This window comes from Echinops telfairi, unplaced genomic scaffold (genome assembly GCF_000313985.2).
Source record: "Echinops telfairi isolate 266 unplaced genomic scaffold, ASM31398v2 ScPeMD7_5592;HRSCAF=6446, whole genome shotgun sequence".
Taxonomy (NCBI): domain Eukaryota; kingdom Metazoa; phylum Chordata; class Mammalia; order Afrosoricida; family Tenrecidae; genus Echinops; species Echinops telfairi.
Genome location: NW_022109491.1, coordinates 5712604 through 5723954, shown reverse-complemented (window position 1 = coordinate 5723954; position 11351 = coordinate 5712604). Strand labels below are relative to the sequence as shown.

At 51.9% G+C, this 11351-nt stretch overlaps 1 protein-coding gene across 1 annotated transcript in view; it reads right to left on the bottom strand.

Annotated features, from left to right (window-relative positions):
* SALL4 (spalt like transcription factor 4) overlaps positions 1–9385 on the bottom strand; it is an 18229-nt gene extending 8844 nt beyond the window's left edge. The window contains exons 1-2 of the mRNA XM_004698324.2: positions 9195–9385; positions 6–246 (exon numbers count right to left, since the gene is read on the bottom strand). Coding sequence (XP_004698381.1) covers positions 6–246; positions 9195–9315 — 362 coding nt within the window. The 5' untranslated portion in view covers positions 9316–9385. The remainder of the gene's footprint in view (positions 1–5; positions 247–9194) is intronic.
* Positions 9386–11351: the final 1966 nt, after the last annotated feature.

The following is an 11351-nucleotide window of genomic DNA, read 5'->3' as shown; positions in this document are numbered from 1 at the left end:
GGGGCTGGTGGCTCAGCGTCGCTCCGGGGAAGTCTTCGGCAGGCAGCGGCCCCTCACTGTCATGCATGATGAGCACAGGCGGGTGCTTCGTGCAATTCCTCTTGTGGTCGATGAACTCGGAGACGCTGAAGAACTCCGCGCAGCATTTCTTGCAGACGTGGGTGTCTTCGCGACGAAGCCGCTTGCCCACCGGCTCTTCGCCCGCCACCACCTCGTCCTGGGGTGCTGGGTGGCTCATCACAGCACCTGCGGCAAAAGAGAGAAGACAGCTAAGCACGTGGCACGGAAGTAAGAAAACCACAGCGATCAACACGTCTTTCATTCTAACCTGACATCCAACCGTCACGGCATGGTACTAAGCCAGCCAATGGCACAAGAGGCATGAAGCCTGGCATCGAAGCCGAAGTAACGGTGTGCACCCCACGCTGAATTCAGGGTGGCTCACAAAGGGAAATGGACTTCCTTCAGTCGGTGACAACATGAACGGAGGAGACCTGCTCACAGCACCTCCTTTCTTGGGTCCATCACCGCTCACTGTGCAACTAATCGCGACCCTTCCAAAGGCCAAGTGCGACCGAGAAAGAAGGCAGCCATTGATTGACTCAGGATCCCGTCGCCAGGCCCACGTGGATTTCTGACTGTGGGGCAGAAAACCACCCACACGGAAGCACGTTGCTTCATCCTTCCACGGAGGGAAGGGCTGGGGGATTCTCAGGCAGCAGGCAAGCATGTAACCTCTGCACCCGAGGCTCCCATCAAGCCACAACGGCGGCTCTAAGATCACCTGAAGTAAAGAGAGTGGAACACAGGGTGGACTGGGATGGCGAGGTCTGAAAACATGAATGTGAATAAGCCTTGTTCCCACGATAGCGTCGCATTCGGGGAAAGGCCGAGATCAGGAAGCAGGTCTCAGGGACCTGGCAGACATCTCTCGGTGGTTAGGGGATGAGAAGAGGAAAGCAGGCCTTCTACAGAAAAGTACCAGGATAGAAAGCAGGGTGATGCCGTCCACACCTTCACCCCCCTTTGCAGCTTCCATGGGTATGGCCGCTAATGTCGATGGCTATTTCTCTGAAACCCAACATGCAAAATCCAGCACAGACCCGTTTCCGGGCAAACCCGACCGGTTCAGACTTTGTTACATGACCTATTTGTCTATAAAAGGTTCCTTGGTGTGTGGTGGTTACACACTGGCTGCTAACCCCAAAGTCAGCCGTTTGGAACCAACACTCTGCTCCTGGCGGGAGGGTTAGACAGGCTTGCCTACTCCCATACAGAATTCGTCTCCACAGGGGCAGTTCTACCCTGTCCCATAGGGTCGCTATGGGCTAGCATCGACTCAATGGCACTGAGCTGGGTGGGTGTTGCTTACAAAGGGGTTACTGTAGACCTAGATGCCCAAGTCTTACTAGAAGAGGGGTAGACAGCATCTTGCAGCATAAAACAAGCAAGGCTGAAAAGCATTACATTAGTGGTTTTTAAAAAGGCATTTGTTTACTGTCAGACCAATACTTATCTGCTATGTACGCACCCAGGCTAAGCATCTAAGGGGGAAAAAGACTGCCCCATCCTCCTGGGTGCAGACGGGGCAGGCCAAGCGCCCCATACATAGAATTGTGCGCCCATCAGCCTCAATGATTGTGATTCAGAGATAATCCAACTGACTTGCCCAAAGAGACACAGCTCACAGGGCAAATGCATTTACCATTCAACCATCTATACACATTTCCGCCCTCGATGTAGGACACACTCTCCCCAAAGTCTTCCCTGGGCCTCCACCACAGCTCCTCTCCTGCCTGCTCAGCTATGCTGTTTTGGGGTAATAAGCGTCTCATTTTTTTCTTTTTTGGTTTTGTGTTGTGGACTATTTGGTGAATGGGTTATTCTTTTACAGGGTTGTCAGTTGTTCGACTGCAAGGTGATGACAGGGGTGGGTGGACTTGGTTCCAGGAGTAAGGGGTTCTAAAAGGACAGATCTCAGGGTCTGATATTTTCAAGAATTCTCAGTTATAGTCTACCTTTCCTCCCAGGCAAGACTTTGTCGTCTAGCGCGGAGCAGGTCAATCATGCCTATTAGCCAGCACCCGCTTCTTCTGGTCAATGTGTTTGGCTAAAAGAACTGCCCAGGTGGTACAATGGTTAGAGTTGGTTCCGAGTTGAACTGTTAACCACAAGGTCAGCAGTTCAAAACCACCAGTTGCTCCAAGGGAGAAAGAGGTGGCTTTTTCTTCTTCGGTAAAGATTTACAGCCTCAGAAACCCACAGGGGCAATTCTACTGCTTGGTCGGGCCAGGGCCAGTCCGGAATAGACTGAATGGCATTGTCATGCTCTGTGGCAAAGGGGGCAACGAGTAAGGGTACGTTAGCTCAGCACAGGTAACTAACTTATCTAGTGACTTGCTGCTATCAGTTCCCACCAGCACCTCATGTGTGCAGAGCAGAATTGTGCTGGGGTGGCTATAAGAGCTTTCAGGCTGTGACTTTCGGAAAGGAACCTGCACACCCATCTCCTGAGGGGCCTCAGGCCGGGTGTCAACCTCCAACCTGCAGCTAGCAGTCCGGCGCTTAGCCCTTTCCCCTATCCCACGAGCTCTTCTAAGACAGACCTCACAATCATGATGGACACTTCCCATCGGTATTTCTGCTTTTGAAAGGCTACCTACCCTTCTCCTCTCACAGAAATTGGGGGTGGACAGGTAAGCCCTTTCTTTAGGAGGGGCAGCTGACTTCAAAGCGCCAAAACCCTTCGGAATCCTACCCAGCCTTTCTCCTGAAGGCCCCCAGCACTGCTCTAACAGCCACGGGCCTCGGGGGCAAGTCAAGACACACGTCAATGCCTAGAACCCTTAAGATACCAATCAATACGAATTCTCCACGACTTGCTTGCGGGGGATGGAGGTGGTGTTAAAGTGGTACCACATTTCTGGGAAGGCAATACGGGTAATTTATGTGTACTAGGACCTCAGTAAGTTCTTACTGTCCTTGGGTAACACATACCTGGTAGGCCCGGCTTCTGAGAGCTGGGCAGCAGCAGCTAAGGCAACTAGGTCCTTTGTCCCAACTGTTACTGCCCCTCCCCGAATTCCAATTAAGAAGTTGCACTCCATCTACTGCAAGGTTCTAGTTAAAAGAGAGCTTAGGAACAGAGTACTTCCGTCTGCCTGGGATGGCTCCTCTAAGTCTACCTGGTAAAGCCCAGCCCCCACACCTGGGGAAGGAATCCCATCTAGGAATGGATGATCTTTGTTATGTTTATGAGGCCGTATTAACTCCAGGGTGTGTCTTAAATCCATCTTTTTTGGGATATAAAAAAGGGCAGATTGAGCAAGCCAAGAAACAAGGAAGCAGAGATGGGGGGAGATAAGATGCCAGAGGATGCTCAGAGGCTGAAAGAGAGACCATGGGTTTCTGCCTTCACGCCCCCTTTAAAAAGTAAATTTTGCTCCTTGAAGCCGCCCCAGTGTGGCTTTTGTTATACTGGCCACTGCCCCAAGATTCCTTTCAAGAGCAAAAAAAGCAGGATGTGAATCAGGCGCCTGTTTGCATTTGCAGATCAAGATACTCAAACATGGATATGGAAAATAGCTAAAATGGTAAATGATCCACTGCTGTGGGTCTCTGCTTCCTGGGGTTTGAGAGGGCCAGGAGCAGGGGGCTGGCGGTGCTGCACCCCCACCCCCTTAGCACTGTTTGCTAGCTTATGACCACCTAATTCTATTTCTGGAAGACCTCTAATGAATCTCATGCAAATCCTCCCTGCCACTTTTTCAGCACCCCCCCCCCACTCCTGTAATCAAAAAAACAACATTATTTCAATTTTCCACATAGGAAAATGGAGTGACCCTAAACCCCACCCCCCACAGTTGAAGAATCAAATGACTCAAGGTGATAAAACTGCTCACTAGAACGTCAAAAAGCAGGAATGGAATTTAAACACTGTTTAAAAGGAGTAGCCCAGGTGTTAGTGCTTACTTGGTGGGCTGCTAACCAGGTCAGCAGTTCAAAACCACCAGAGGCTCCTCAGAAGAAAAATTAGTCTCTCTTGGAAACCCACAGGGTCATTTCTACTCCACTCTACAGGATTGCCAAGAGTCAAAATTTACTCCATGGCATGGAGTTTATTACTTTAAAAAGAATTCTTATTTAAAAGGACCAGAATTGATTAATATAGCTTTTGGGGGTGGGAGGGGGGGGGTGAGACCAGTGCTGCTCAAATCTTCATTAGCATCTCAAATGCTGCTCCTGACACACACCCTGCTATTAAATTTTATTACCCATAGACTGTATATCTGCCTCAAGAAATGTGGCCCCTTTGAATGGCCAAGACCCTTCTCCAGGATTTTGCCCTCTGGCTTTAGCCCTTCCCAACCACCTCATTCCCTAGCCCAATGTGGGATGGTCACAGCCCGGGGCCCAGGAACTCTGCTATGAAAAATAACAACCAGGTTTTGGTCTAGGCTAGCATTTCTGCCCATTATGAGTGCACGGGACATGTGTGACTGATATTTTCCTACCGTGTTATAGATGTGGACATTACACTTGGGAATTGGCCGGCTGCTGGCGCTGGATGGCTTTTTTGTTACTGACCCACAAAGACCTTCGATGTTTCACAGTTGTATGGCAGTGTAATGTATTTATTCCAATATCCGTGTATTTGACTTTATATATTTATAAGACACGAGGTGGAAAAGGTCTACAGGGATGCCAAAGTCATCCTATGGCACAAAAAAGGTTAAATGCCCCCATCCTCCTGGAGGATCCACCTCCCGCCCCCGGAGAGAGTGATTTACAACCTGGATCCCAGCTTGCCTCCCCTGTATACACAACCAGCCTCCCCCTGCAACACCAAGCAATATCCCACTGGAGTCTGAAGTGAGACCACAACAGTGCTAGTTACACGTCCCGTAAAAAAGAGAAAAAGACACTACAATCCAGATCACCACTAGCAAATCGCTAGCAACACTGTCATTTGCCCAAGAGCTCCAGGGTGAGGAACAATTGCCCGATGTGCGCGAGCAGGTTAACCCTCCCCAAAAGGGGGGGGAAGCAAAGTTCAGAGGATTACACTCCAGCTAGCTCTCCGACCCCTCCACCCCACCCCCACCCCGAATTTTAGGAATGTTATCTCTCCACATCTAGTTATCCAATAAGTTGGAAGAATGCCGTAAACCCAGCAGGGGTCTTAGATTCAATCACTGCCAAATGGATAGAAACTCCTTTACTACTGTATCCCAGGCAAGCCCATCACCACAGGCCCACTAAAACACTTAAAAAATAAAACGACAAGATCTTCATGAAACCACTGACTCAATGCTTATCTTTGCCTTCCATTCCTACAGTAAAAGAGCCACAATGAAAAGTTTATCTGCCCTTCTACCACCTCTCAGCCCTCCTTGGGTAACTGCCCACCCAAAATTTAAAATAAAAAAATGGGGCTAACCTTTAAGTGTACTTCCTTCCTTGAATGAAAGTATTCTTAATTTCACAATTTCCCAGGGGGCAAATATTAACTCAAACGGAATGGGGTGTCTCATTAATTAAGTGCTATCAGTTTCAGATCGAAACTCAGGGACTTGCAGAGACAAAAAGGACGGTGACTTATTTATAGCTGCTTAGATATGGGGAGCTGCCCCACTTTAGAGACTAACTTCCCACTTTGTCTCCACTGGAGGTAAACTCTTTTAAGCAAACCCTACTATCCCTTCACATAAGTCTGATACACACTCGGAAAATTGTGTTTAGAAACAAAAGGGCATATGGCGGGTGCCTGGGGAAGCTGTCCTGGCCTAGGCTCATGGGCTCAAACATGTGTGCGTGCTTTTTAAAAACAAGGGACAGCGATGGGAAAGGACTGATCAACTTGGACTCTCTGGGCACTAAGGGCCCAGAAAAACACCAACCGAATGCAAATGTAGCTTCTCGTCCAACTGGTGCCTAAAAGACCTCTTGATCTGAAGCGGGCACCCAAAGCCCACCTCTAATATCTCAAGAGGGGAAGCCAAGCCCACCCCACAAGAGCAGTCTCCTCCTAGATGGGCCAAAAGTACAGCCCCCAAACCCCTGGGATTCCTAGAAGGGCTGAAAACAAGCCCTCAGGAGGCCTTATCAGAAAAAGGATAAAAACAAAGATTTTTTAGGAATTGTTGCGAGAATTGGTTGGGGCACACTCCCCCAACCTCAGCAGACCAGTATACACAGAACAGTACCAATTCTGCCCCTAAAGGACTGAGCCTGGTCCTGCCCAGAGTAAGGGCCTCGGGTTAATTTTATCTCAACTGGGGTTTTATCATTGTAAGAAAAAACAAGAAAAGCCGCTCAAGGTCATACAGCTGAAAGTCATACACAACCAGATTAGCGATGCAGCCCTCATGCCTCCACACCTCGATTCTACATGTTCCCCACCCTGCCGGGTGGGAAGGCTCTCCTGAGGGGAGCTGCCCAGCAGCCATGCTGGGGGTACTTAGGAACTCACTGAAGTTTCATCTTCAGTAGTGGTGGGAGGGGGTGGCAGACATTTCACCTTGCAAACTATTTTTGCAGAGCAAAGGAACCCCCCCCACCCCCCGCACCAAATACACCCCCAGTCTCTGCCACATCAACTGGAACCAGCAATCCTGTATCTTAAAACACAAGTACCTCTTCAGAAACCTTAAAGGTGGTGTTGGTCTTGGCTGGCCTGAAACTGGGGCTAGGCAGTTATGTGAAACTCGGGAATCTTAATCGTTGATGGTTGTAATCCAGTTTAGCACAAAGGGCATTTGAAACTCTTTTGAGAAAATGCTAATTTCCCTGTCGGTAGGGTGGGCCTCCCGACCACCTGCAGATTTTTTTGATCTGCTAATTGATGGCCAGGTTCCATTTTCCAGCCTCAAAAATTGCATGCTTTCAATGGCTTTGCCGATCAAAACCAGTCGAACCTTAACATTACTTAAAAAACAAAACCAAGAAATACACACACCCCTATCCAATCCACGGAGGCGGCTAAATTGCAAACAGCCAAAACGCGGCACTCAAATAAATAAGTGTGCAGCCTGGGAAAGGCCATCTCCCAGCCCACGGTGGCACCTGGGGCTCGGTAAGCACTTTTAGGGGGTCGAGTTCTTTCATCAAATTCCAAAGCCTTCGAGAACACAGGAGCGGCCGGAGGTGGCGTCACCAGCTGGCACAAGCCCAAAGGGGAACCCCTCCTGGTGGCCCGACCCTCTCCGCTCGTCCCACCTACAGGTGTGAGCTGGTACCAGCAAGGGACCCGCCTCCCAGCGCGGAGCGCGGCGGAAGGCTGGGTCTCCAGGGGGCGCGCGCGCGCAACCCGCGATCCGCTTAACCGGCGATCGATAGTGGACACCCCACCCCCCCAAACCAAATCACTGGGAGCGCAAACGCGGGCGAGGACCGCAGTGCTGCCCAGGCAAAGCTCAATCTTAAACTCTCCCTGGCGTTTATTAAAAGGCCCTCCTAACAGGTCGCCCTCCTTGCCGCCCCCCCAAAAGCTTCGTTTGTGCGCGCGCCCACCCAAAAAGACGAGTAGGGGGAAGGGACGAGCGGAGCAGGACCAGGGGAGGGGTCAGCGGCGGGAGCTCGCCCCTCCTCTCCGCGGGGAGGAAGCGGGCTGGCCTACGGTTAACCCTTTTGTTCCAGGTGGACCAGGCGACCCGGGCCCTCCGCGCTGCCCCCCGCCCCGCCCAGACCCAGGGCACAAAGAGTCCCCCAGCGCACACTGCCTTGACCTCCGGCCGCACCGAAAACGCACCCCGCCTCCCCGGGCATACCGGTCCTTGTACGGCGCCCCAGGAAAACGTTATTTGGGGGATCGCGGGAATTCTCTCGCCTATTATAAATTTGGGGAACTACATCCGACTCCCCCACTGAAAGTTAACATCCAGGGCAGAAGTTGACTTTACGCAGCAGCGGCCGTGTTGCGGAGCAGAACCGAGCGTCGCGGGGAGCACTCCCGGCGTCCAGGGCTGCGGCGCACACCCCGGTATCAGCTGCTGGGAAATCGGAAAGCCGGAGGGCAGGCGCCCAACAGCGCCCGGGACCGAGAGATTAGAAGCGCCCCCTCCCCCACGCTAAAAACTTATCAGGCGACAATTTGGCGGGCCACGAAGGCGCAGCGATCGCAGGACAGCGCCTCGCTCCTCGGGCCTGCCTCCTTCAGGGGTACGAGGGGTCTTGGTCCGCGCCCCCCGGAGGGCTGGGTCCCGAACTCCCCCAGAGCCGCCGCGGCGCGTGGCCCCGCGGTCAGCTGCAAACTCGCTTGGCCGCGACCCCCGAGCCCAGCCTCTCCTCTCCCTCGGGCGCAACGAGTCGCGCACCCCAGAACTGCCCCGCACAGCGCCGGTGCTGCAGCGGAGGCGCCGTACAGCGCCCGCGACCCTGGCCCAGGGGGCTCGGCCCCCTCAGCGGGCCGTGGCTATTTTTAGGAATTCGGAAATCAAAGATGGCTGGAGGTCAGGCCCCGAAAGGTGAGGGCGGAGAGCGGCGACCAGCGACGCGCCGGGCGAAAGCCCAAAAGTGGACGAAGTAAAAGGAAATCTCGTGCGAGCCCCCCGCCCCCCACCCCGCGACCCCAGGCGCAGCGCGGGTGGCCCTCACCCCAACCCAGGAGGTGGGGAGAGGTCGCGCCCCCTCCCCCCCCCTTGGCCCCACACCCAGAACCACCACACAGCTCATCCTGAGGCTGACCTCAGCGCCGAGGTGGGCACTTGGCCCGAGAGAGACGCGTGCAACAGATCACCCTCCTTTGGGTTCCCCCCCCTAGGGGTGCGCCCCTCCTCCCACCTTCCAGAAAAGCCCCCAAGGGGTGGGGGCGAGGCTGGGGACCCGGGAGGGGGCTCTTTCTTTTAAAAGTGGCGCCAGGGTGGGAGGGGAACCTAAATTACAAGTTGGGGGGGGTAAGGAGTGAAGCCAATTAGAGAGGCTGAGAAGAGAGGGATCTTCCTGGGACTCCGGGGGTGGTCAGGAGGGGGGGCGCAACTTTACAAGAAGAGGTACAAGGGTTAAGGGGTGAGACTTGCAAGGAGAGAGAAGAAAAAAAGTGTAAAATTTGCAAGGGAGGGGGCGTTGGGACTGCCCGGGACTGCGTCCTGGGACCCAGGTTCCAGGGATTGGGCTCCCCAAGCCCCCCGCCCGCGAGGGTCCCGTGAGCAGCCTGGAGGGGTCTCCCGGCCGGGCGGGCGCCCAGCCGCACTTACCCGGCTCCCCCGCCGTCGGCGCGTCTGGGGCCGCCGCCGCCAGCTCCGGGGTCGGCTGCTGCTCCTCCAGGTCCTCCTCCGAATTGATGTGTTGGGGTTTCGCCTGCTTGCGCCTCGACATGGTGCGAGCATCGGGACGCCGGGAGAGCCGCGGCGGTTTGCCCTCTCAGCCACAAATTCCTGGAGTTAGGAAATTTACCCCCCTTCGGCCGGAACGCGCATGTCCCAGTAATTATTATTATCAATAATGCATTGCGATTTATCATGAGCCCTGACAGCTGATTGGCCTGGGTCCAAGACCTCGGAGATCATTTAAATAAGTCCTCATTGATCAGGGAGGGGCGAGGGATTCTGGGCTTTGTAGTCCGTTCCTGCACGTGACAAAGGCGTGTTCATCAGGGGAGCGCAGCTAATTAGCATCCGGGCGCCCAGTGGCTGGAACGTGGATGGAATCGAGGGGGTCCCGTCCTGGCGTCAACTGTGAGAGTCAGCGCTGGGGGTAGTAGTGGCTACGTATTAAAATTTGCGAGGTTCCTCTAAAGTTTTTGTGTGATAGCATGTTCCAAAATTGACTTTAGTAAGATTGATATCCGAAAACCCGAGAAGGGTAAAAACCTCTAAATGGAATATTATGGTGCAAATTTTCCATATTGCCCTCTCACACACACCCCCAAAATAGTTGAGGTGTAACCCTTCTCCCCTCCCCTCTTCTTTTAGCTTGGAAAGTTTAAATAGCACTTTGAGATGATTGAAGGGGAATAGGTGGTGGTTTTATTTCCCTTTCTGGTCCCATTCCAATTCTTAAAGGTGACCTTCAATTTTCCAAAATTTCCGACTCCACCCTCATCACCATTGAACTGCCTATAAAGGCTAAACAATAGCCCCAGCACTAGGATTGGCCTGTTGTGACAACGAAGATGGTGGATTTTTTTTTTTAAGTTTAAAATGACTACTAAATATAGAAAAGTCAGATTAAAGGCAAGTATGGTGAGAGATAATATCAGAACAGCAAGCAATCACATTTTTTTCCCCACCAGCCATAAAAGGGCTGATACCATCGGTTGACTGAAACAACACGCTGTTCCAGTGGTGACTTAAAAATTATACACAGATGGCAGGTGCCTGGGTGTTAGTTCTTAATCGCTGTTGGAATTTTTGTTTATTTATTTATGCAGCGACGCCGATTGTATGGCGAAAATGGTGTATCGTTCAAAGGGATTGTATCTGCCCAGCACCAAGAGGATGCCTGGAATTTCCAAAAGCGGCGTTTTGGTGTGTCTCTGTGTGCATGTCCTACATACGTCTGCTTTACACCCATGCATATTTAACTCAGCTACCTTGCACATGGTGGTGAATGTTCAATATTTGTTAGGTGTATGATGAAACCTTTGGGCTCCGGAAGTCATTCCCACCATGCCTCTGGGCATGGGCTTCATTATGAGGTACCTTGCTGCTAACCCCAAGTCCATCTTTGGAAACCGGCAGCAGCTCTGAGGGGGACAGAGGGGGCTTTCTCCCCCAGTAAAGAGTTACAGCCTCAAACCCACAGGAGCGGTTCCACCCTGTGCCAGCTTGTCACGATGAGTTGGCATCAACTCAAGGGCAATGAGTTTAGAGGATTGCTTTTTTTTTGGCGGGGGGAGGGTGTTGTTTTGTTTTTAACTACAAAAACAAAACCTCCCTCCGTGTGCTACTGTAATTCCTTGATTATTCATCAAACCTTCAGCTTGTAGTTTCTTGTGAACCAATCAGGAATGCAAGCAAAATAGAACGTCAGGCTCACAAATATGCTCACCTGGGCGTTTGGACAACCCAGCCCTGAAGATAAATCAGCTTGATCATCTTTCCGGCAGGGCCGTCTCATGACTGTCAATCAATATAAAACTTATTGACGGAAGAAGGTTAAGCTTCAGTGTTGACGTCCTCCTTTGGAAATGTTTCCCCTAGTAAGTTGCCTGAGGTAAATAAGATAGGTTTAGAGCCCAACAGCCAAAGTTGGAAAGGCAAGAACTTGGCTTATTAACCTCTTGGAGCTATTTAGAATTCTGATGAAGTATGAAAAGAGAGTAATTAACATTAACCTGGTTGAGGAATCTGCTGCGATTCCAGCCTCTTTTTCTGTCTGCTGTCCTGGGGCAGGAGAAGTAACTTACACAT